General features: G+C 28.7%; 1 protein-coding gene and 1 pseudogene across 1 annotated transcript; both read right to left on the bottom strand.

The window, feature by feature from the left end:
• Positions 1-736: 736 nt before the first annotated feature.
• LOC125592683 lies at positions 737-4,952 on the bottom strand (annotated as a pseudogene).
• A 14,834-nt stretch (positions 4,953-19,786) lies between these two features.
• On the bottom strand, positions 19,787-22,024 carry LOC106393818. The gene has a single exon (XM_048768653.1). It carries the CDS (start codon positions 21,097-21,099, stop codon positions 20,596-20,598), a length of 504 nt encoding a protein of 167 aa, XP_048624610.1. The 5' UTR covers positions 21,100-22,024; the 3' UTR covers positions 19,787-20,595.
• Between the last annotated feature and the right edge of the window lie 5,967 nt (positions 22,025-27,991).

The raw sequence follows: 27,991 nt of genomic DNA, 5'->3' as shown, positions 1-27,991 counted from the left end.
TTGGGATGATCAGGTGGCAATTTGTGATCTCTGGTTCGTTGGATCCATGACTGACATGGTTTCATTTTATTAGTTTCATAGTGAAACAATTCTGGTTGGTCTATGATCCACAACTATTTCACTGAAACCTCCAATTTCCACTGATTTGATATATATAGGAAATGGCCACCTACTCATCAAGATATTGCCAATTCAGAAAAACACGTCGGCTTGGGTCAACATGATGAAATAACTGTATATGATTGGGTTGTAAGGCTGCAAACTTACTTATGGAGACCTGAAAATAAGTCTGAAGACTATCTACAATGGTTGATTTATTCAACACTCTCTTTTTCTCTTTTTAACACTCCACATCATCTTCTATTTCTTCCACCTAATTATTCAACACCCATTTTATTTTTAACATCTACAATAGTTTTTTTTAATAAAATTCAACACCCTACCCCACCATTTTTTTAAATCATCTTATTATTCTTTACAATTTAATAGTTACATAAATAATAATTTCGAGTATAATTAACATAAATAATTAAAATGACATATTTAAAAAAATACATTTATATTTTTAACTATTTTTAAAAATACAATATTTTTTATTAAACAAATAAACTTATGAAAATTCAAATACACGCGATGTAATACAACAAATAAAAACACACAACTTAATTGGTACAATAAACTCAATTCAAAAACATAAAAACTCTTAAACCACACGTAACTTAAAGTCGTTTTAATTTTAGAACATCCCGAATTTTGCCCATATGTGTTTGACTAGATCTGCTTGCAATTTGTGATGTACCTTTGAATCACGTAATTCAGATCTAGCACGCACATGATTTGCAAAAACGGGTAAAACCTCAGTCGAAAATGGTTGTGGTGTACTAGAACCACTTGCCTCAGATTGATCATAATCGGTCCAATGTTGAGCATATGTATCTCGTTCATCTTCAACAATCATATTATGCAATATGATACATGACCGCATGATGATAGCCAAATCGGCTATATCCCACATGCGAGCTGGTTCACGAATGTTTTTGAATCGAGCCTGTAAAACTCCAAATGCACGTTCGATGTCCTTCTGACATCCTTCTTGATATTTTGCAAATACTTGTCTGGCTCACTTTGAGGAAGTCAGATTGATTTGACGAAAGTTGGATAAGAAGGATAGATACCATCAACTAGATAGTATGCCATGTCATACGGACGTTGATTCAGGAAAAATTTCACTCTAGGAGTATTTCCTTGTTCAACATCATCAAACACCGGAGAACGATCTAGAACATTTATGTCGTTTAATGTGCCTGGACATCCAAAAAATGCATGCCAAATCCATAGATCATGAGAAGCAACTGCTTCAAGTATAACAGTGGTGGTTCCCTTATCTCCTCTAGTAAATTGACCTTCCCACGCCGTTGGACAATTTTTCCATTCCCAATGCATGCAATCAATGCTCCCGATCATCCCTGGAAATCCCCGCATCTCACTGACGTGCAAAATTCTTTGAAGGTCATCTTGAGTTGGAGCTCTAAGATACTCGTGCTCATACAGTTGTATGTCTTTATTTACAAAATCGACGCAAGCACTCCAATGCTGTAGTACCTCCTATTTTGATATATTTGTCGACTGCATCAGCCGCAACACCATATGCTAGCATTCGCATGGCAGTAGTACATTTTGCCAATGGAGATATACCTTCTTTATTGGCTGCATCAACTCGCTGGGTGAAGTAGTTGTCATTGCTTGATAGGTCTCCAACGATCCGAAGAAAAACATGTTTTCGCATCCTGAATCGCCGACGAAATATTGCATCATCATATGTTGGTTGATTCGCAAAGTAATCATCAATAAGCCTTTGATTTGCAGCAACATGATCTCTTTTGAAGTATTTTCTCTTGTTGCGAGGTGTTTGTTCTTCAATAATTTTTTTTCGACGCTCTCTAAACCGATTAACGATGTATCTATCTTCAATTTCAGACTGTTTTTTGTAAGCTTCAATATCAAAAGGAAATTCTGACGGATCCATTGATATTTTTGTAAGCTATGATTTGTGTTGTTGGTACATTTATGAAATAAAGAGTCTCCATTTATAAAAGATCGAGTGGCTGAAATTTTTGGACTTCAAACCAATATTAAAATGACATAATTAATAGATAAGATCAGATTCTCTCACAAAAGCCAAAAGTCACGGATTGAATACAAACAAAACTATTAAAGTTGAAAAAGACGTACCCATTATTAAAGTAGAACGAGACAAACACATATTATTTAAGTAGAAAAAAACAAACACACAATATTAAAGTAAAAAAACAAACACACATAATTAAAGTAGAAAAATACATATTATTAAATCATAAAGACTTGACATCAATTAATTTCCAAATAGATTGTGGCTCAACTTCTCCAACAGCTGTTTGTTCTTGTCGTCGAGATGCTCTTTTTCACTTAGCTTCATGAACATCTTCATCTTCTTAGCTTGAGTCTTTTCTTTCATCAATTGGTTTGCCTCCTCTTGTCTCTTGGCTATTTTGTCCAATCGTTCCAATTCATGTTCTTTAAATTGTTTGAATTCATTTCACTCTTCGTTGACCATCTCCAAAGTTACACCGACGTTTTTCTTTTTACCTTTTTTTTTTGTTGCGTCTCTCCCCATTGGACGAACACTAGATCCGACAGAGTTAGAGTCACTTGCATCATTTTCGCGGGATCTCTTAGATCCACTACTTGAACCACTGTTTCCTCCTACCTGGTTACCATACCGTGGTTGATCACGGAGAGCATGTCATTCTGACATTAAATTGAAATGTTCATTCTTACCACCTGAATATATTTCTTGCGCTTTTGCTAGGACATCATTCTCCGACCACCCACTTTGTTGCATACGCGTAGCATTATCGTACGCGCCAACCCATTTGCTCAACTTTTTGCTCATATAGTTGTAATGGTTTCTGCACGAAGCTCCATCTCGTGAAGGATTAAATGAGCAATGCTCATTACAGTACTCAGCAATTTTCCCCCAATATGCTTCACTTTTTTGGTTCCTCCCAACAACACTATCAGTTCCATACTTAATCCAACCACTAATTAGCACCAAATTTTGATCAGTGGTCCATTTCGGGCTTTTGCGACGAGCATGAGTTGAATCTTCTTCATTTTCCTTTCGAGTGCCTTCATTGACAGCGCTCGTGACACCAATACCTAATTTTGTAGAAAATTCTGGAAATTCGGTTGTTCCAATATTTGGTACAACATCATTACCCATTGAAGCTGAAGAAATAGGAGGCCTTTGAGATAAATTTGGCATCACCGATCCATAATACGGAGGATAGTTTGGAACAATGATGGCATAAAGAAATTTGGTGCAAAACCATTATTTGGTATATTTTGGGGTGTGTTTGAAGGTTGATTTTGAAAATGATAGTTGTTGGGATTTGGATAGTTGAAAGGAAAATTTGACGAATTTTGAGTGTTAAATGGATTATTATTGTGATCCATTTGCAAAAGAAAAAGAGTTTAAACACAATTTTTTTTTAATTGAATGCTAATACAAAAATTATAGTGAAAATTGACGTTTTTTTTATGTATCCAAATGAAGTGAGACTAGTCTCTTTTTATAGATCATAAAAAATCATGAATTTTCATATAATTTTTTATATATAAAAAACGATTACTATAAAATAATTGAGTTTTAATAATTGGAGGAGATAAGAATCTCAAAAGAATTTGATCAACCAATGAAAATATAGGAGCTGATTTAAAGAAGATAAATGTTTTTTTTTTCTGTGGAATGGTTACTTGAATCTCACTTGCTCAACTTTCTCTCCATTCACTTGTCGCCACGTGTCTATGTGTCCCCATTTTTTAAAAATTCAACTGGTTGAATTTATTCAACTGAATGTAATCCACGTAACAATTTTGTTTCATTCAACTAGCTCATTGCAAGCATTAAACTGTTGAATCTAAAATTCAACTAGCCCATTGCAAGTAGTCTGTTTCTAAAAGAATAAATAAATATTTAATTTGAAATACATGAATCTAATTACATATGATAGAATATAATAAATTAGTTATCTAACAAAATAAATCAAAATTTATTCAATCATTCAAAAATCAGAATAACAATAAAATATATCAACTATACTTTTGAAAAAAATGTTTTTCCAATTTTTTTAAAAAAATAATATTTTTATTAACAATATGATAATGTTAGAAATAGTTAAAAAGAATGTAGTCTCGAAATCCAGATAGATCTCTAAAACATAATTTTTAACGTAATTAATTTCTATTGGAAAATCCAAAATAATAATTAAAATATTAAATGGAAATACATGAATCTAATTAAATGTGGTAGAATCTGACAAATTAGTTATCTAACAAAATAAATTAAAATGTATTCGATCATTTAATAATTCAAATAAACAACTGTAAAGGTGTTAATTAGTTTGGTTTACAAGACATTAGTGAGTATTATTTTGATCAGTCAGTGAGAAATGATTCAAAAATTTATATTTAAAATAAGTTTGGAATACAATTCACAACTGAAAACCTAAAGTCTCTCAACATCATTTAAAACTTACAAGAGATCTTTACCCTTGTATAAATAGAATTATCAGGCAGTTCAAGTGATGCAAAATGATGCAATCAGATGTGAATTTCATAACACGAATGGTTATAAAATCATCTATCATAATAACTCAAACGGTCTCTTGATTTTTTTTTAATTTGGCATAAAACACTTATTCTATGTGTAAGTGCCCATTTCTCATGAGCTGATCTCCAGTTTTGGATATGTTGTTAACTTGGGGTGACAGATGCTCAACTTACTAATCTTTTTGTGGCTCCAAGACTAAATCTCAAAACCATTTGTTCTTCGATTGTATCTATCCAAAAGCGATTTGAACAAACAAAAAAATCTATCCAAAAGCGATTTGGGAAAGTGTCAATCTCAAGACTAGAATGGTTAACGTTTCCTCGTCCTAGAACTATAATAGTTACCAAGTGATGTTGAAGATATGATTTATTGGCCTTCTTTTTATGTGGCAATCATGTACTTTTACGAAATCTTGAAGGAATGCAACTATTGGTTCTACCGGAGTATTTTCTTATGACATTTGTTCTTATCAGAAGGTAAATCTTTGGAAAACAGACTCTAGTGTCTTGGGCTGTTCAAAAAGAAAAGACTCTAATGTCCAAAAAAGAGGTTTCAAAAACAATAGTTTAATTTTTGCAGACTTTTTTTATACATATGTAACCATTCTATGTATTTAACGTAACAAGTATACTTTTTGTTTCTTTGTTCACAAGAATGATAGCAATATGCAATTTAAATCATAGCCTAAGAATATATATGATAAAACGTTGTGCAGTTAAAATTTCTCAAAAAAAAAAAAACGTTGTGCAGTTAAAATGTTCAATAATGAATCAAAATATTATAAAATATAAGTTCATTTATTTTTTTTAATAAGAAATATAAGTTCATTTCACCAAATTTCTCAAAGCGATCGAAAGACGCGTAGCCAGACATATTATACAAAATGTTGTCGGCGTAAAATAAAAATAAACCATCTACATTGCATATATGAAATGGTAAGTAATATATATAACGAGTATTAATTTTTGGAAAGTTTACTAAAATGACACAAATTAATTGTGTTATTATTAGAATGATTCATATTTTTTGAAAATTATTAAAATATTTTTCTGATCGAAATTTCTCTAGTCTACGGTTATAACAAAAAAAAACATTATTAAAATACCCTTAACATTTGATCGACGGCAAATTTATTTTAAAAAAAAACAAATCTATCGAGCAATAAATCTGTTTATAAAATATGTATAAAAAAAGAAATCTATTGTTAAAGTGGCGTGAGACTTTCTTGAAAACGTCGGATTTGTTTCCAAAACAGAGTTATTTGTCCGATTTGAATAGAAAATAATCTTTTAAGAATATATTTGTCAAATGAGGTAACATATTTGTTATAAATGATATATTTTTGTGGTCAACTTATTTTTTTATGTGCTGACTTATTTTCTTATGTTGACTTATTTTTTTACTATAGAGTTATATATCTGATTTAAAATGGTTGATAGACTTTTTGTTTATGTGGTGGCTGACTGTTTAATTTATGTTGTGGCATATTTATTGACGGAAATCTTGGTTTATGTAAACCAAACTTAATTTAATGCTCAATTTTGATTTAGTTTATATTAATTTTGAATCTTGTTTATTTTTAGGTTAATTAAGATCAGAATTATGTAATTTTTTGGTAATTGTCTCCATCTCTTTCATCCATTTGTTCTTGCTTATGAATTTGTTCATTTTCATCGTGGTTTAATCACTTGTTGCAATCTTTAGTGCTTGGAGAAACATGGATCACAAACGATTTAATAACATTTTCAATGGATCCCCATCCATTCTTACAATACGAAATTATTATTACGAGTGGAGAGAGATTAAAAACATTAGTCTTCTTTATTCTAACTTAAAAACTACAAAGAATGAATCAGTTTTTTTTCTCGTATTATCTCTTCCAATCACAATGATAGAAATCACAATGCATCGCAGCTCAGCCAAAAACATTGCATTTCTTTTTTTTAGTTAGTGTAAAAAAAATGAAGATGTGATCTATTACTACCCCACTGTGTGCTCAAAAGAGGATGTGGATAGGCCTGGGAATTTAAATCAAAGCCCGCGGGGCCCGCCCCATTTGACCCGCCGCGGGGCGGGTGCGGGTCGAACGTTTTGAAAAAATCAAGTCGTGGGTGCGGGTGCGGGTTAAGACTATTTTTTGCGGGGCGGGTGCGGGTTGGTGGATTTTGATTTGCGGATACCCGCCAACCCGCAAAATAAAATAAAAAATAAAAAAAATCTTTTTTTTTTTGAAAAATTCGATTTTTTTAAGAAAAATAATTAATTTTTTAAAAAAATAATTAAAATTTTAAAAAATAAGATAAAAAATTACTTATAAATATATTATTTTATAGAAAAACTAATTAAATAACTATTTTTTAATTAAAAATATAACCCACGGGTCCCGCGGGTTACCCGCAAAATAAAGCGGGGCGGGTGCGGGTATTAGTTTATTTCTTTGCGGGTTGAGCGGGTCGAAATTTTAACTAAAAAAAATGAAACGATCCGCGGGTTGGCGGGTCGTGCGGGGCGGGTTGACCCGCGAACCCAGGCCTCTTAGATGTGGATGACATCAGCAATTTAAACTGTTTGCAATGCCAATAAACTTATAGGGAATTATGACTTACGGCTTCAAGTTTTTGGGAATTGAATGCGGCCGTGACCTTCGAAGGTGGTGACGGAGAAGGAGGTGTCGGAGATCGGAGATGGAAGTGTTGGAGAAAAAAGTCTCATTTGGCTTGGTCCACTGCGAAAGAGAAAGAGAAGTCGACTTTCTAATTTTTGCTTTTACACAATTAAAAATTTATTCGAAAAAACTAGTTTAACCATTATTTATCAATTAATTACTATTTTAACTCTAATTTTATTTTAATTACTAGTTTGTTTTTCACACCTAATTTACCCATATTTCTTTGTTAGCAAAAAAATAATTACGAAAATGCCATTACTGAATTTTTGAAATATTTACAATTTTACCATCCACAGACTTATTTTGTCTATGTTTTATGTAATCACAGACTTAAATATATTCTTTTTTAGCCATAAATTTATTTAAAAATCTATAGACTTAATAGAATTTCGACAGACTTGTTACAACAAATCTGTCACTTTTGGCAACAAATTTATCAAATATTGACATATTTAATTTATTTGACCATAGATTTACTTAATTTGAACAGATTTACGTAGGATTTGATAGATTTATTTTTTTAATAGCCACAGACTTACTTGTTTTTGACAGATTTAATTTTGATTTGATTGATTTATTATTCTTTAGCCATAAATTTACTTAGTTTTGACAGACTTAGTTAGAATTTGATAGATTTATTTATTTATTTTACCACAAATTTATTAGAATTTGACAGATTTAGTTAGAATTGATAGATTTATTAATTATTTGACCATAAATTTGTTACAGTTTGACAAATTTGTTTAAATTTAAGCCACAAATATATTTATGACTTGGCCACAGATTTTTTTTAATTCCCCTTAACCGAGTTATTGCAAACCTGATTAAACCATTTAATTCTAAAATTATTTCATATACCAGTAATTTAACTTGATTTAAACCAAAATGTTTCAAACCAACCATAATTTGAATCAAAAGCATGTAAAACAAATTTATTTAATTAAACCAAACCCAACTTAATTTAAACCAAACAAAGAGAAAAGCCTTAATCCAAAAATCACTATTACAAGTGATTATCTTGTTCGACGTTAATGGCGTTTTCAAATTGACGTTTATTTTCTTCCTTCTTCCTCATGGCACAAGTAAAAACAAATGGGTATTTGGTGTTGACAAAGGAACGAGTAAAGCTATAGCCATAGACGAGAAAACAAGTTATGATGATTTTGTTCATATGGTGATCAAAGAGTACAAGGTTAAAGAGCAGATTTACGACGTGAAATTGAGCTACATGTTTCCGAAAAAGGTTTTGTTGACATTAACCCAAAACACACCGCCTGTAGATATTAAAAATCAGAGGCAATTCACTGGATTTTTGGAACAACTCAAAACAGAGGCAATGCAAGTATGTCTTGATATTGGCTAGCTGGATTTTTGGAACAGCTCATTCTATTTTCTGTTTTAAAATTTCTTAATGAAATATATTTAAAAGGGAAAAAATCAATTAAATCCCGAACTAACCAAAATAAGCTAAAAAAATCCTCAAATTTTGGGTAAGCCAAAAAGTTCTCAAACTTTTAAAAAGTTTCCTAAATAATCCTAAACTTATGTTGACTAGGCCTTTTTAAACACTCCCAAGTCAAGCGTTAATTTTGCTTTAACTTCGGTTAATTAAATAGTGAAATGATGCGTTTGATTAAAAACATAAACTCATGTTTCTCTTCTTCTCTCTGCAAATCCCTAATTCCAAGAAATTGTGTTGCTTTGATGTTAAAGAACATGTGTTGTTCATGATGATTAAGAAGATGTGTTGTTAAGGTGTTAAACAAAATAATAAAAGAGATGGCAGGAACCGTTTGAGTCAAAAGAGGAGATGGCAAAGAAACGTAACAAAGAGGTGTAACAAGAAAGACGTGATCATGATATGTGCTGTTAACAAAATGAGATGACAAAGGAGATGAGAGTTTTGAATCATTAAATAACATAAGAGATGGTTTCAGCCATAACATAACAAAAGAGATGGTTTTAGTCGTTACATAACAAAAGAGATGGTCTGAACCACTACATAATAAAAGAAAGAAGAAGTTATTAAGCTTGAGATTGTTCATAATCCCATATACGTGAGAAATGCACTTCATTGCTTGTTTTTTTCTGTCGGAGTAGCTTAGACTTCGCTTTTGCACATTGTTCCTCTGTGACAATCAAATTGTACTCTCTCTTGACCTCTTCAGCCATCTCTTTTTTCGTAAACTTCCTGTTGATCCTTAGCCTCTCCGCAAACAGCCAAGTAATTGACGATACCTTGAGCATCTTTGAATAGCCTGATCACCACCATCTCCTTCTCCCTCATCTAGGTCAACATCATCATCCTGACGGCCTCTCTCAGTGTCGGGTCGAGGTTCGTTGCGTCTCTCATCTACGGCGATTTGCTCAAGCTCACGACCTTTTCCTGCATTGTACCCCTCTTCAATTGTTTCACTCGACGTAGCCTTCTTCTTACGACGTCTATGATCAAGATTCTTCGGCCTTTCCATCTGTTTTCTTCAAATAGTCAAGAGTTAAGCCATGCTTCCTGTGTAGTAATCTATGGATTTAGGTGAATGATTTTGAGTAGGGATTGTTATCGATAGAGAAGAAGAGAAGACCATGAGTTTCTTTTTTTTCTTAATGATAGAGTAAAATGCATCTTTTATTAATTAACGGAAGTTTATAAAAAGTTAACAGTTGACTTCAGGAAGTTAAAATGACGAGTCAATAGGGCTGGGACTTTGGGTATTCGGATCGGTTCTAGGTAAGACCCGTTGGGTTCCGGGTAAATCAGTTATTTAGAAACTGTATCCAATGAGTACTTGGTCGACTTATGGTTCGGTTTCGGATGGGTTCCGACCGGTTCCGAGTCGGTTCGGATATACAAGTTTATACCCGAAATATCATACTTTTATTTATATTTTCTTTTTTTTTATATATATTTTTTAAGAAAAATAAATCTTAATCGCTTATATATTAATAAGTTGTAGTTATGTATAACAAAGTTGAGGTGGTCTAGTGGTGTTGCACATGTTACTTCACCTTATCAACCCGAGTTCAACGCCCAGAAAATACAATTATGTGTGTTTTACATATAAATCGGGTTAAATGTCCCAGCCCTACGAGTCAATATCAACATTATTAAAAGAGAAGGAGTCCTCAAAAAACTTTCATTATAAAAGTTGTTTGGACCCTTTTATTTTTTAGTCCAACCTATAATATAAAACCAAATATCATAACATGCCTTTATTATAGCAATAACTTAAAACTTATTATATTTTAATAAATAGCTCATGATTTCCAACAATTATTATAACGACAATTGTTATCCTTTTACATTTTAGCAGCACACATTATTTAAATCACACGAATGTACAAGAGATCTTGACTTTTAAAACATTTAATTTAAATTCTTGACTTTTGAAAATTTGATTTAAAATATATCAGATGTTTCATATGTTAGTTTAATTATACCAATATTCTTTAATATTTCTACATTATATCAAAGGAGATAAAATGTTTTGAAACATAGGGTTCATGATTAGATATGCGGGTCTGGGTTCTTCGGATCCTAAACGTTTGACATAACTAAATATTTTAAAATAGTTTAAGTGAGGGTCGATTCTTTTTGGTTTCGAATTGGTTCGGACGCATAATTCAAATATCTATAAAATAAATTTAATTTTTGAATACATAACAGGTTCATATTGGTTTGGGTACTAGAATAAAAAAACACGAAGTACCCAAAACACAAAAAGACTTGAAACACAAAAATACCCGAAATCCCAACAAATACCTGAAAAATATTCAAATACTCAAAAGATCCAAAATTTTACCCGTAAACCTAATCCGGAGAACCGAAAACACCCAAAATTTTACTAACCCAAAATATATCTTTCTAAAATTGAAATTTACCCATAAACCCAAACTATAACCGAAAACCCTAACCAGAAACTTAAAAATATATCTAATGCCGAAAACATATATGAAATACCCAAACATACCTAATATACACAAATCATTCCATGTACTTTGGGTACCCGATCGAGTCTCAGATAAGACCCAAACTGGAATAGAGATTCGCGCGGGATCCAAAAAGATATTGAATAGGTACTTTGCCCATGACTCAGACCCAAACTGCATCTGTATTTTCGGATTGGTTTCGGATTTAGTTTTTCAGGTCCGCCAAACCTGTCGAATCGTATGAAAAAGTTAGATAAAAATGTACAGATAAAATCTGAAATAATAATGTATAACAATCTGAAAACATTAATTCGTATAAATTTTTTTTATAATTCAAAAAAACCCGCGCTTTTAGGCGCGGGTCAAAATCTAGTAAGTTCATGATTATTTTAGGATTTTTTTTTAAAGTTTGGGAATATTTTGGTTTACTTAAAAGTTGAGGTTTTTTTAACTTATTTTGTAAAGTTTGGAATTTATTGACGTTTTTCCCATATTAAAAATGGCAATATTGTAATCTACACTAATAAAAAGGACCTTTTGAAGCTCCATAGAGCGTCCACATGAGTGAAAAATCATTCTTTCGAAAAAAGCCACATGTCATTTTTTTTTGTAACTGTCCTTAATGTAATATTACCATTTTATATAAATGGTTAAATAAAATATGGACCACGAATAGCAGATGTTAATTTTATCTGAAAAATATATTGCAAAATAAGTGATAAGTAAATATATAATATAAAAAATAAAAATATTACATAAGCATCAATTATATTATAATAAATAAATATAAAATAAAATAAAAATAAATATATGAAATAGAAAAACTACATTAACATCTGTCTCCAAAATGTATAATAAAAATTACTAAATGAATATACAATATAAAAAATAAAAATATTACATTAAAAATCTATAGTAATATTACAATTTGATATAAAAGCAAAAAAAAAATTAGAATAAATAAATATACAGTATAAAAAAGTAAGTATAAAATATTTTTTTGGTCAAACTAAGTAAGTATAAAATATAAAAAATCGAAAAACTACATTAAACATCTATATAAAATATATATAGTTTTACATTTTTATTAATTCCAAACATTTCTATAAGTAAATATATAACATATGAAAAACAAGCATGCGATATAAGAATTAGAAATATTATATTAAACATCTATCACAATATTATCATTTGATATTAAAATCAAAAAAATTAGAATAAATAAATATACAATATAAGAAAAAATAAACAATAAATAAATATATAATTAAAAAATTAAAAAATAAAATTAAACATCTCTCTGAAAAATGTATTATAAAATAAATAATAAGTAAATATACAAAATAATAAATAGAAATATTATATTAAACATCTATCATTATATTGGAATAAATAAATATACAATATAAAAAACTAAACAATAAGTAAATATATAATATAAAAATATAAATATTTATTAAACATCTAACGTAATATTAACATTTGATAAAAAGCAAAAAAAAAATAGAATAAGTAAATATACAATGTAAAAATAAATAAACAATAAGTAAATATACAATATCAGAAATGGAAGAACTAAATAAAAAATATATCTGAAAAATGAAATAATAAGTAAATATAGAAGATAAGAAATATTTACATCAAACATATATCATAATATTAGAATAAAAATAATAATAAGTAAATATACAATATTAGAAATAAAAAATAAAAAAAATACATTAAACATCTATATGAAAATGTGTGGTAAAATAAATAATAAGTAAATATACAACATAAGAAATCGAAATAATACGTTAAACATCTATTGTAAATAATTAGAATAAGTAAATATACAATATTAGAAAAATAATAATAAGTAAATATACAATATAAAAATTGAACAACTAATATACAATATAGGAAAAATAAAAAATAAATAAATAGACAGTATAAGAAATAAAAATATTACTTTAAACATCTATTATAATTCAGATTTGATAGGAGTGAGGGAGTTTGATTGATAAGGAGATAGAGACTTAGAGTCCGAAAAGAAAGTAGAAATAACAAATTCAAAAACCATGGAAGCTAAGCTAACAAGAGTAAAGAATGAATATTTCATTCATTATCTTTAATCAGATCAAAGAGGCATGGAACATCGTCGGATGCCTTCACTTTCTCATGCGCACAAAAAAATCACTTTCTCCTACAAAGTATTGTAGGAAGAATATACATTTTTAAGTTGCAATATGAGTAATTAGGCGAAACAATATGAGGCTTTAGTAAATAATCTAAACAAATATCTTATAAAAATCAGTTTGAAAATTTAATAAGATATAATAAATAAAACAGTACATTTTTTTGTAAATAATACATTGAATAACTTGAATTTGGTGAAAATAATATACAAATAATAGTTTATTTAAAAATTTACATGATCTAATCAAAAATATAAAACTAGAGAAAAACTACAAAATATTAATAAGAACAAAAAATAGAAAATTCATCTACGTTATTATTTTTGACATTTCATCAAAACCCGACCAATGGAAATAAAAACGAAAGAAATATCATGGATTTTTTTTTTGTTGTTGCCATGCTCAATTTTAAAAATATTCACATGAAAATTGAAAGATAAACACAACAGTGATTTTACATAATCAAAACATTTTTTTTAAAACGTTTCTACTAATAAAGTATAATTTTGTTTTTTTTTCTCATGAAAACACATTGTCAAGCAAAGAAATTTATCACGTTTGAAAATTTATTCAATAAAATTTATTTTGTAAAACATGAGTATATTGTTATTTTTCGATTAAGCTCAATGAACTGCTCAGTTTAACTTTTCATTCTTAGACTATGTAATTATGATAGTTACAGTAACACTTTTCAAATATGTTATTTTAAATATAAACAAAGTAGGTTAAAATTATATTTTCACAAACACAAAAATTCAATTATGTAAATTCATTAGAGACTGATAATTTAGAAATCAAAAATAATTATTAATAACAATTAGAGTTATAAACCTCCACTTATTTTAATTATATTTTTAATAATCATTTGGTTTAGTATTCATTTAGAGATTAAAAGTAACAAAACAAAATCACTTTTCAGTTTTGAAAGGTGAATAATGAGTAAATGATATATCACAATCAAATATTCATTAATATCTTTTTCAACAATGTAAAACATAATATCTAATTATTATAATCTTTTGAAGCATTAAATATTAATACAAAAGATTATAAAGGAGTTATATATAAAAAGCTATATTCAAATATATACTACAATTTGAAATATATTTACCTGTTTTTGAAATTTTTCACCCGTCCGTATGGCGGGTTTAATCCTAGTAAAAAAGAACAATTAAGTTTATTTGGTCTTTAACCACCTATACTAACATGTGTTGATGTAGAGTTAGAATAGTAATTAACAAAAAAAGTAGAGTTATTCTGAGTAATTTTCTCTAAAATATAATAGGAAGACTGTGAATAATAGGGGCTTAGGGTGATTTTTTGGTATTTTTGTTTTCCTTATAAGTTATTCTAGTAAATACAAAACTATAAGAGTTATTCTAGTCACTACATGTATAATTTGAGTCATTTTGAGTAATTTCTCTTTCTTTTTTGTATCTTGGTTTTGGGTATGTTTCGTAGTCTACACCATGGTACATACATCTCAACCATTCAAAACTTTTATATGATCAAAAACCATTTTGTACGACAAACACAACACAATGTACTTGTTGGATAATTCCAATTAACTTGAGGAGCAAGTTAACTCATTAAAGTGAAGTTCGATGGGTTAAGGAAAAAGGAAAACATATCGAGCTTAGGAATGTTTCCATATTATTATTAGGAAAAGATGTAGCTTCACCCTTAAGAAAAGATGTAGCTTCTTCCTATATAAAGAGTTCTCATGGAGAGATGTTCCATCAAGAGAAACACATTGAAAGGTTTAGTTTTGAGAGAGTTTCTAAATCTAATAAGAAGAGAAGTTCTTATAATCTTTGTGTTTGTGCAACTTTAATTGGTATCAGAGCTCCAGGTTTCAAAGGTCGTTTACAAGAGGAGTTGTAACTTCGATCAAAACATAGAAGACGATTCTCAAGCACGTGATAAAGGTCTTGAGATGAAGAAAGACATACGATGTCCGATGTTAACATCGACAAACCACACCTTATGGTCGATGCGAATGAAAGTTATGCTTCGTTTATATGAAGTTTGGGATACAATTGATCCAGGAAGCGATGATGCAAAGAAGAACAATATGGCGATTGCTCTAATCTTTCAATCAGTCCCGGAAGCGCTAATACTTCAGATTGGAGAACATGATACATCGAAGAAGATTTGGGAAGCTATCAAATCCCGTAACCTAGGTGCTGATCGCGTGAGAGAAGCAAGGTTACAAACTTTGATGTCTGAGTTCGACAAACTGAAGATGACAGACACAGACACGGTGGATGACTACGCAGGAAAACTTTCAGGCTTAGCATCGAGAGCAGCCGCGTTAGGAGAGATAATGGAAGCATCAAAGCTGGTAAAGAAGTTTCTGAAGGGACTTCCAAGAACGAAGTTCATTCACATCGTAGCTTCGTTAGAACAAGTGTTGGATCTAAATTCAACGGGATTCGAAGACATTGTTGGGAGATTGAAGGCTTTCGAAGAACACATCAAAGGAGAAACCCAAGATGAAGGTCAATCGAAGCTCATGTTTGGAAAGAATGATATGCAAGGTAGTGGAAGCCATAACAACTCGCGAGGAAGAGGCATAGGTAGAGGTTATGATGGAAGAGGAAGAGGACAAGGAAGGTCTAATGGTTCTGATGGTCATAACAAACGAGGAGAAGCTTCAGACAAGACCAAGAAGGACTACTCTAAGGTTAGATGTTGGCGATGCGACAAGGTGGGGCACTTCGTGTCACATTGTCCTACACGACCAAGAGAAGAAGCTAACCTAACGAAAACACAAGAAGCAGATGCATTATATATGCATAAAGTAGTATTCCTCAACGAAGAGAGAGTGTTTCCTAAGAGGTTTGGTGAATGCGATGGAAATACGAGTATATGGTACCTTGAAAATGGTGCAAGTAACCATATGACAGGCAAGAGAGAGTTCTTCTCAAACCTAGATGAGAGCATCAAAGGCAAAGTCAAATTCGGTGATGGATCAAACGTCGAGATTGTTGGGAAAGGTTCGATCACGTTCATCGGAAAAACAGGGGAGAGAAGAGCACTCAAAGATATCTACTACATCCCAAGTCTTAAACACAATATCATAAGTCTTGGACAAGCAACCGAGATGGGTTGTGAGGTTAATATGAAAGAAGACTTACTGATGCTGAAAGATCCCCTTGGAAGGCTATTAGTAAAAGTCGCAAGGCAACCAAACCGATTGTACAAGACGCCAATGGAGGTTGAATATTCGAAGTGTCTTCAAATACAAGAAACTGATGTTACATGGACGTGGCATGCACGGCTAGGACATGTGAACTTTGGAGTCATGAAGAATATGGTAGACAAAGATATGGTAGTAGGGATGCCTCAAGTGATACACGATAAAGATGTGCACAGCGCCTGCTTAGTTGGGAAGCAAACTCGGAAGTCTTTCCCGCCTAAAGCAAAGTATCGAGCATCACACGCATTGGAGTTGGTACATGGTGACTTGTGCGGTCCGATATCACCATCAACACCAGCAAACAATAGATATGTATTTGTCTTAATTGATGATTACTCAAGATATATGTGGACGATGCTGCTAAGAGAGAAGAGTGAAGCGTTCGATCGGTTCAAAAAGTTCAAGGAGTACGTGGAGAATCAAACGAAGCTACAACTCAAGACTTTTCACACCGATAAAGGAGGAGAGTTCACATCTTCTGAGTTTATTCGTTTTTGTGAAGAAAACGGTGTAACTAGACATCTCACCGCATCGTATACACTATCAACAAACGTGGACGAAGAACCAGGATCATTCAAGCTTCCTCATATCGATGTTACAGAAGAAGGAGATGGTGATGAGCATCAAGATCACCAACACCACGAAGAACAAAACAATAATGAAGAAGAAGAAGTTGTAGATGCAGGTGAACAAGAGCAAGTAGTAGAGAACAACGATGCAAACCAAGACCCGCATGTAACATCAAGATATGGTCGTAACATCAGAAAACCAAAGCGGTTCGATGATTACATCCTACTCGCTGAAGTTGAAAATGGCAGACTCTTGCTCACCATCGATGGTGAACCAGAAAGTTACATCGAAGCTGCAGTAATACAAGCTTGGATCGATGCAATGAAGGCAGAGATCGAATCTATCATCAAAAACAAGACCTGGAAGCTCGTCAAGAAGCCGAGAGGTGTGAAATCGATAGGTTTGAAGTGGATTTATAAGATCAAGAGGAATGTAGATGGAACGGTGATCAAATACAAAGCAAAGCTAGCTGCAAAAAGCTATGTGCAACAACAAGGCATAGACTTCGACGAAGTGTTTGCATCAGTTTCTCTGAGAGCTTGGAACATCAAACTCGACCGTGTTCTCAAGGAGATGGAGTTCACGAAGTGCACCAAGGAACCTGCGGTATATCAAAAGAAACAGAAAGGGGAGCTTCTGATCATAGCTATATACGTTGATGACTTGTTTGTAACAGGGACTCACTCAACGTTATCAAGCAATTCAAAGATGATATGTCAAGAAGATTTGAGATGTCAGACCTCGGGAAGCTTACATACTATCTTGGTATCGAAGTAACGCAAGGAGCTGATGGAATTCACATCAAACAAGAAGGATACGCGCAAGGTATACTTGTCAAGACGAAGATGGAGTCATGTAACTATACTCACGTTCTGATGCACACGAGTTTGAAAGTATCAAAGGCAGAGGAGGAGCCTGAGATTGATGCAACATCGTATCGAAGCATCATAGGATGCTTAAGGTATCTTCTCTATACACGACCGGACTTGGCGTTTTCGGTTGGTGTATTAAGAAAATATATGCAGAGTTCAAGAGAGAGTCATAGAGAAGCAGTGAAGCATCTATACTCACGTTCTGATGCAACATCGTATCGAAGAAATGCGATGCACCTATTAACGGTCTATGGAAGTTCATCGGAGTTCAGAAGACCAACATACCCAAGCTTCGAGTTGGAATTAAGGGGGATAATGTTGGATAATTTCAATTAACTTGAGGAGCAAGTTAACTCATTAAAGTGAAGTTTGATGAGTTAAGGAAAAAGGAAAACATATCGAGCTTAGGAATGTTTCCATATTATTATTAAGAAAAGATGTAGCTTCGCCCTTAGGAAAAGATGTAGCTTCTTCCTATATAAAGAGTTTTCATGGAGAGATGTTTCATCAAGAGAAACACATTGAAATGTTTAGTTTTGAAAGAGTTTCTAAATCTAATAAAAAGAGAAGTTCTTATAATCTTTGTGTTTGTGCAACTTTAGTACTAAATATAACCAATTTAAAAACGTATTTGAGAAAAAAGATTATAAATCGAGACAAGAAATAAGCAGAGTTGATTCTTTTACACTGGAATCTTATACTAGTATTTACCAAAACTAAACTATATTAAAATAACAAAACCCGCTATCTCTTATATATTAATCAAGGATCTTTTAAAAATTTATAACCTGAATTTTGTAAAAATTAAAAAAAAAACTCCAATCCTACGTGGCACTTGTGTATGCCTTCTAAATCCTATTTTGAAGAATTCTAGAGCACCTTATATAAACTATAGTCTAAAAATTATACTCTCTAGCAAAATAATATTTCACAGGTTATAATTGGTCGCATATATCAAATATTTATTGTTTCGCAGGCTTTCCATAAATAAAACCTACGGAATTAACTAATGTGATTAATATATATAACAATTAATGATTTTAAACAATAAAGATTTGATAACAATTTGTATATTTTTTATCATTTTTGTTTATTTCTGTATTATTAAAATAAATTACATAATTACATTAATCATATAATAAAAATCTAGATTTTTTTTGTATATGTTGTATTTTAAATTTTCCAAAACGATTATAAATGACTAAAACTGTTAAAAGTCTTACATAAACTTTTATGATTAAGGTTTAAATTTTTTTCTATATTTAGATACAATGATTATAAGACCATATGAAGAAATAATTTTATTTTAATAGGTTTTTATGTTAATATATATACATATATATATCGTTTAAATTAAACTATATATCATATGAGAATGTATACTTATATTTTGATATTTTCATTGAACATATATTGAAAAGTTAATATTTTAATTTTGAAATCTTCATTGTTTTTAAATGATTATAAATTATTGAAATAATCCCACATTAAAAAAATTCGTTGGTGTAAACTTTTGTTACACAAATATGTAAATAATCATAAAATCATATGAGTAGAAACTTCATTTAATAAATATCCATATTAAAATTGTACTATATATATGTTAATATCATTAAAATTTAATTATATATCATATACAATAGATAAGATCGATTGTTTTGATTTATTTACCCTAAAATGATTGCGAATAAACAAGAGTGATAGTTTGATTTATATGCACACGCCAATTTATTACATAATAGTAACTGATTTCTTAGTTATTTAATATATATACTTATTATTTTGTTATTTCATAATATGCAGAAAAACATAAAATAAATATAAAATATAAAATATTTATTCTGCAAAAGGTGCATATCTTAACCTAACTATGTATTCTATTCTAAATCATAATCATTTTCTAAATCTAAGGTCAAAACAAACAAACGAAATGAGAATAAACTTCAAAATCAATATTTATATCGAACAATAACCAAAATGAAAAAGAGAAAATATTGAAGATATATAGGATTGACACGTGAACGTAAAATTCTCATAACCATAAATAATTTTTAAATTACTAAATCATGATATAATGCTGAGCTGACATAGTTTCATTGTAATCAAATAGACCCGAGATTTTTCGACCTAAACGTTAGGTTCTTATGCGGTAAATGATTTTTTGACCTAATTTTTTTAAATGAGATCAGCTCGTCAGTAAACAAATTATCTAATTAACAAAAATTTTTTAAAAAAATTGTTTAAATACCAAAATATTAATTCAATCAAGAATATAAATTTATTTTTCCGTATACTATTTTTTAAATAATTTGTATATAAATTTATCCTGCGCAAGGCGGAAGTCTTATCCTAGTATATAATTGTTTCCTATCAGTAATATCCATCAAAGCTAATAGACTAATACAAGTTTCATATAAACCATAAATTAAACCCTAAATCTCAACCACCAATAAACAAAAACTCCAAAATATTAAAATGTTGGACCTTTGTACATTTGAGGAAAAAACAAAAACAAATATTGTAAACTTTCATTTATTTCGTCTTTTAATAGATCCAATGGAAATATCAATCTCAATAAGATTATCTTCTTCCATAATCACATCATCTATCTCTTCTTGTTCATCTTCATCAACCCTAATTCTCTGTCGACTCTGATTAATGTTCCTCATTGCCCCTATAGTCTCTGCTTCTTCACTCACAAGAAGAATCTCAATGAGACCATCTTCATCCTCCTCCTCAATATCATAATTATCATTAGCAACAGCATCAACACTAGCATCGACTTCATTTTGAGATAGATCAACCAAATAGTCTCTTGTTTTTTTCTTGAAAAATCTCAGAAGGAAAACAAAAGTAGAGATGAACAAGATTGCCATGGTCACTAGGAGAGAGGAGAAACCATAAAAGCTTAAGAAACAGAGGAAAGCTACAAATGGAATTACTGTTACAAAAACAAACAGCAATGGCAGATGTAAAGGAAAATAACACCAAGAAAAATGCTTTTCTTCATCAGTTTTATCTACCATTTTCATCACTCCACAGAAACTTGATTTTAAGACAAAATAAAACAGAGCTAAAAAGAAGTTGAGAATGTCACGTTATCCATCGATGTTAGTTAATGGACTTTTGAGATTATCTGATTTAAATCTTTAAAGTTTAAACCGAGTATCACTCTTAAACGAAGATATATATATATATATTTCATATATTTATATATAATAAACGAAGACGAATACTATTATTTCTTGAAAAGTTTCAGACACGTCTCAGAAGAGAGAGGGATCTGGAAAAGTCAGAGGGAACCAAACAAGAAAGCTCCGTTTTTTTAACTCTTTATAAATACACCTGCAACTAAGTTTTTTTTTGAACTCACCACCTGCAACTAAGTTTCTCGAGAAAAGGAAGAAGACCTTGATTTTTGCATGTATGTTAATTTTTTTAGCTCCAGAAAAAGCTTAGGAATTTGGTAAAGACATGTGAAGCCCATTAATTAAGGGTGATTAGTTTTAAATCGTTAATGATTATACTCTTTCCACTTTTTCAAAAAGTAATGTTTAAAAAAAATATTAAGTGCTTCAAAATATAAATCATTAATATATATTGTATCTACAAAAGTTTTCATATTTAACAACTTTATTGAAAACCATGTGACAGGTTATATTTTAAAATTTTATTTTACAGTTAATTAAATTACTTTAATTTTATATTTAATAATTTTTTTTATAAAAAGTAACTTTCTTGTTTTTATGTTTTTACCTTCATATATTTTAATACTAACTAGAACTTGATCTGCGTTTCCGCGCGGATGTTTCATTTAATTTGTGTTCAATAGAAACTTATAAACCGCTGGTTTTATAAAAAATCCATGTATATTTTTTATGTTTTGTAGTTTACATATAGAGAGGATAATATATTATTTTATAATATAGATGTTTGATAATATATATTTTTTATTTGTACATAATATTATATTTTTATTATAACTTAATACAATTTGATGTAATTATACTATTCATATATTAACTGTTGTTTTTTTTGTTAATTTATTTTCAAATGAAAAAACATACCTACAATTTTAATTTTTGCATAAGTTTTCTATGAATTATCATTAATTTTATGATATTTTGTTTTCTTGAAAATTGAATTCTCGAAATTTTTATATTTGACTAAACTAAATAAAGTAGTACTATATTTAAATTTTTTTTATATAATATATACTATAAATTTCAGCTTGTGTTTTTATTTTCACCATAAAGAAACAACAACCACTGTAATTAATTAATTAAATTAATTTTAAATGTAGTTGCAGAATCTGTAAAAAAAATACAAAAAGGAAATATATAATTTATTATAAATGCAATGACTAAATGTGTAAATAAAAGGAAGTAATTAATCTGTTATCCATGTTTCCAAACAATTTTCATTTATTTATTATACATGTTTCCAAACAGTACCAAAAGGTACTTCAGTTTGAATAATATCAATACCGTTAAAAGATGATCATTCTCAAATTATACCCTTAATGAAAATTGCAGTTTTCTCAAAAATACCCTTATTTTTATAAGGAATTAATAAAATTCATTAATGGCATTTAAATCTTTTGGTTTTGGGCCTACAGATACATCTAAATAGATTTATAAATAATGAGTATATATATAAACAATATGCTACCTTAAATTTAATATAAATATTCTAAGTATACATATATTATGAACAGTAAATAAATTAACAAACACTATTATTTTCATAAATCTATGTATCAATATTCAAAATAGATAATTCGAATATTACACAGATTTTCAATACAAACCAAAACCCTATATCCTTCCCCATATATCATATACATATATCATTTTGCCGTGTATAATATCATTTTGTACATAATATTGATATGGCAATTAGCCAATTACGAGTGTTTAAGAATATTTTAAATATTATCTTAAAATTAATTTTTAAATCTAAAATAAAAATACAAACTTATTATAGGTTATTAATAACGAAAATAAACTAATATTCTCATATCAATAAGATTTTTTATATTATCATTTTTATTTAAATAATATAATAAAATTTCATAATATTCTAAAATAAAAAAATAAACTTATTATGTTATATTAAAAATATATGAGTAATTTAATCAATTTTTTTAAGAAATACTATCAGCTATTTTGTGTTTTTACCGAATCAATGGTAGCAGATCGCAGGTTAATAGTGAGTTTCTGGGTTTTTACTGGGTTCTATCGGATTTTTTAATTAACAAATTTTTCATTAAATTTGAACCGGATTATGTACAATGTATCGGGTTTATAGGTTCAACCACGAATTTAGGTCGGATATGAAAACAATTCTTAAAACTCAAAACATTATTATAGAACAACTAACATATTTCAAACAAATATCATATTTTGAAGAGAAAATATAAATAAATGATAAAAATCTAAAAAATCAATTTTTATGGTTCAAAACAAAAATAATGGTAGTTTGTAAATCTGTTTTTGAACGATAAATAAAAAACAAATCCGCAGTTTCTAAGTAGATATTTTAAATACAAAACAAACAATAACCTCCAACAGCATAACAACTGTGATTGTAAAACAGCATACCAAGTTACCAACTGTACGTGGTTAAATCCAATTAATACAGAGAACCGACGGTTATGTTTTGGATTGGATGTTTATTTGATTTTGAGCCAACATTTTTTTTGTTATTAGTTTTTCAATTTAAAATCAGCTAGCAGTAAATAAAGTGACAAATATTTTGGTTCATTAGTTGCTTAGGGAAATATATTTTTTATATTAAAAAACAAAGAAAAAAAAACTAAATGTGAGTTTCTTAACCGATCTAAGCAAAATTTGAATAACAATTACTCTCTCCGTTTTATTTTAAGTGTCATTTTGGGTTTGTGCACATAGATTAAGAAAACAATTAATTTTATATATTTTCTATATAAAATCACAGTTACCTATATACATAATCATATTTCAACCAATAGAAAAATAAGTTGCGGAATAAAATTAATAAATTTTGCATTGAAAATCGATAATAACACTTATTTTGTAATGAAAAAATTTATCTAAAACGATACTTAATATGAAACGGAGGAAGTAATAGACTTTGAAATTCAAAGGTGAAAATATATGTAGAGGAGAATATGGGACCAGGTTTGATTGAATTATAGACTAAATGAAAATATGGTTTAACCTTTGTCTAGAAGTTACCCTTTCAATAGGTGTGGCTACAAGTATTCAACATATGATATAATTTTTTTTTCATTCTCTATTTGTTGTAACTTCAACAAGTTAAGGAGTTGTCACTTTAACTTTTTGGAACTTACCTTTGTCTCATGCAAACTTTCTTGGGTTGAAAACAATTTTTAGAGTATTTCCAACCTAATTTCAAATCTTCAAATTTTAAAGTTTTATTTCATTTTAACCCAACCTCAAACCTTCAAATTTTGAGGTTGTGAATAGTAAAACTTCAAATTTGAGATTTCATTATTCGCAACCTCAAAACCTTTTTTTTTTATCCTTGTAATTATTTTTCTTCACAAATATATATATTAAGCTTAATTTATAATAACTTAAGTACACCAAAATAAAATATAATATGATAAATATCACATAAAAGTAGAATAAAGTTCACCCAATAGATAATACATTAAATAAAGTTCACAAAAAATAAAAATACATTCCATATGTAAATAAAAATACAAAATAAAAATAAAAATACGCAAATAATGCTTGAGTAATTAGTATTTTATATGTATATAACTTTCTAAAATTTGTGTGCATGTGTGTTGTTTTATTATATATGTAATTTTTATTATTTTTATTATTTAATTTTGTAATATTGTGTGTTGTATAATATATTAATTGTATGTTTTATGTGTATTTGTGAAGTTTTATCATTATTAGTTATTTTTGTTAATGTAAAGGACTATAATGTAAAAAATAAACTTTTAAAGATTTTTTTTTGAGGATTCATGGTTGGAGCAATCAACCCTTAAATCTTCATTTTGAAGTTTTACTCTCCTTAAAATAAGGTCTTATGTTGGAAATGCTCTTAATTCACATTGTTACGGTTGTTTCAATGGCAATCATGATGAGATGGTACAAAAAAAAACATCACTCCAATTTCACTTTGTTTACTCCAAAAAAAATGTCACTCTTAATTGTTTTTCGTTTTTACTTTTAACCTCAATTTTTAGAATGATTTTTCGTTTTTGTTTTTAAAAAACCATTTTCTCAGCCGATCAAAAGATTTCTAAAAAGTTGATTCCATAAAATTAAGGGAAACAAAAACTCTTTCTACAACCAATCAAGATTTTAATAAAAGAGTTTTTCTATAAACTAGTGAAACCAGTTTTTACATGTTGTATCAACTTTTAAGTGAAAAGCCAAAATCCATGTATTCCTTACATAGCTTTTTATATATTTTTTCGTAGCTTTTTTGGTAATATTAATATAATATTTATCAACATTGATTAAATGTAAATTTTCTAGAGTAAAATGTATTCCTTTTTAAAAAACACAAAGTAAATGTGTTTGTAGTTTATAAATATTTTCTATTATTCATAAGAAAATTTATATTTTATATTTTTAGTAAAATATGTTAATTTTTCAAAATTATGATAAATTTTAAAACATTTTAATTGTGAAAAATATAAATTCTTACATATTTTTAATAATTATTAGTTTTTTGAAAAATCATTTTTCATCCAATCAAGATTTAATTATTAAAAATACACAGAAAACTAATAATTTATATAATAAAAATATTGTCATTCAAGTTTTAAAAATTAAAATAATTTATATAAGAAAATTTTCTAATTAGTTTCAAATTTTAAAAATATTTTAATTTTGCGTAATTTATATTTTACTATAATATAATATTTTATAAAACATAATAACTAGAAACTTGTTACTGTATTGTATTTTTAAATAATAATCACAACATTTTGATAAATTTTAATGGTAACTTCTAAAAAATTAATTGATATTTAATTGTATTATTTAAAAGTAATATATAATTATTCTTTGAAAAACAAAAAAATACAACAAAACCAAAATCAAAATCTAAAAACCAAAACTAAAAGCTGAAAATTAAAAAAAACCTTGAAAATCAAAAACCAAAAACTAATAAACAATCATCACCTGAGTTTATCAGTGACAACCTGGCTAGCCCTTAAAAGTATGGATACTGGTAATTATCTCATGCCGTCTACGACTTCTATAAAGTATAAAAAAATTGACGATGAAGATATACGTGCCTAAGTAACTAAATATAATCCATGAAAAAAAATTACATCATCTAGGTTAGGTTGTAACTGATTATTTTAAAAAGGAAAATTCTGAATAACATGAATAATTATTTGTGGAGTAGAAAATGAAATGATGAATGAAATAAAAATTGAAATTATTAATGGAATAGTGAATTACATTTTTTTTCATTCACAAAATCTATAATGCAGAGTATATATATATATATATATTTTATATCAGAAATAATGTTAAAATATTTTTTTAATTCTATTTTATTTATAAAATTATATTTGTATAATTTTTTTTAAATATATTTAGTTTACTTTATAAATAAAAGAATTGTTTTGGTTGCAAAATATATTCTGCATTTTCTTGTGTGAAAGTAATATTTAATGGGAAATTGCCTAAACGTGATGATAAAAATGATTAAGATAAACATGAAAAATGATATTAGAAATGTGGTATTTTAGGCAATTTCTCTAGTTAAAACTGCAACCTATTTAAAAATCTGATAATTTTAAATTATAATTTTAATTATGTAAAATTTACATGATGTAGTTTAATCAGTATTGTATTGGTTTAAAATATTTTATATTTTCTATCAAACAAAATATATTGATATATATTTTATAATTTTATAATTAAAATTCAAAATTTAACAAAGATGGTTATATGATAATCACAATAGAATAGTTCAATTAATTAACCCATATGCATTATTTTTTATAAACTAATATATTTCATCTAGTTTATAAACATAACAACATCAACTATAACCGGAATCATTATATGAATAAATAGCATATTTGTTCAAAAAAAAGAAGAAGCATATCTAAACTATTAAGACTGAAGTACACTTTGTATATAGCCCTGACTTTTCCACAAAAATTACCACTCTATGCCACTGGAGTTAAAACTCAGCGTATTTATTTATTTAGTAAACCAAGACCATCGTTTTCTGTATTAGTAAACCATCCAATTATAATTAACATCACTAGATTTTGACCCGCGCTTAAAAGCGCGGGATTTTTTTTTATTGATAAAATTATTGTTTGTTAGTTCACTAATATGTTTAAAGCTATGCATTCGGTTTCGATTCAGTTATTTTTAAGGTTTTAGTTCGGTTTCGATTCGATTTTTGATTTTTGATTTTTTTATTCAAGAAATATATGAACTGTTTAGTTATTTATAAGTTTGAGTTTGGTTTCAGTTTAGTTGTTTTGGTTTTTATTTTGTTTTAGATACCAATTTTAAAAACCTGTTAAAATCTTGAGTTCAATTCGGTTCTGGTTTGGTTCTCGCTTTAACCATAATCTTAAATAATTCAGGTAAAAGTCATATTTTTATTTTTGGATGAAATATCAGATAATTAAGATAAATTTAAATATTTCTTATTAGAATATTTGAGTGATTCAATTTTTTCAGTATTAATAATTCACATTTTTATTCACATTTTTGAGTGATTAACATTTTTCAGTATTAGGAATATCTATACTATTTAACAGATGAAAGCATTTGTGATTGTTATAGCGGTTTTGCACCTTGCGTGGATGTGAAGTATTAACGAACCTATATTGTTTGAACCATTTTATTAAGGGAAATTAGTTGAACCATTTTGTAAACATATTAGGTAGACAAAATTTTACTGACCATATATTTTATA

This window comes from Brassica napus, chromosome C9 (genome assembly GCF_020379485.1).
Source record: "Brassica napus cultivar Da-Ae chromosome C9, Da-Ae, whole genome shotgun sequence".
NCBI lineage: Eukaryota > Viridiplantae > Streptophyta > Magnoliopsida > Brassicales > Brassicaceae > Brassica > Brassica napus.
The sequence above is the reverse complement of the archived record's forward strand: the minus strand, read 5'-3'. Positions and strand labels throughout refer to the sequence as shown.

Excerpts from the sequence above, each read along its gene's own strand:
- LOC106393818 (XM_048768653.1), bottom strand. The coding sequence starts at position 21,099 with ATGAAAATGGTAGATAAAACTGATGAAGAAAAGCATTTTTCTTGGTGT.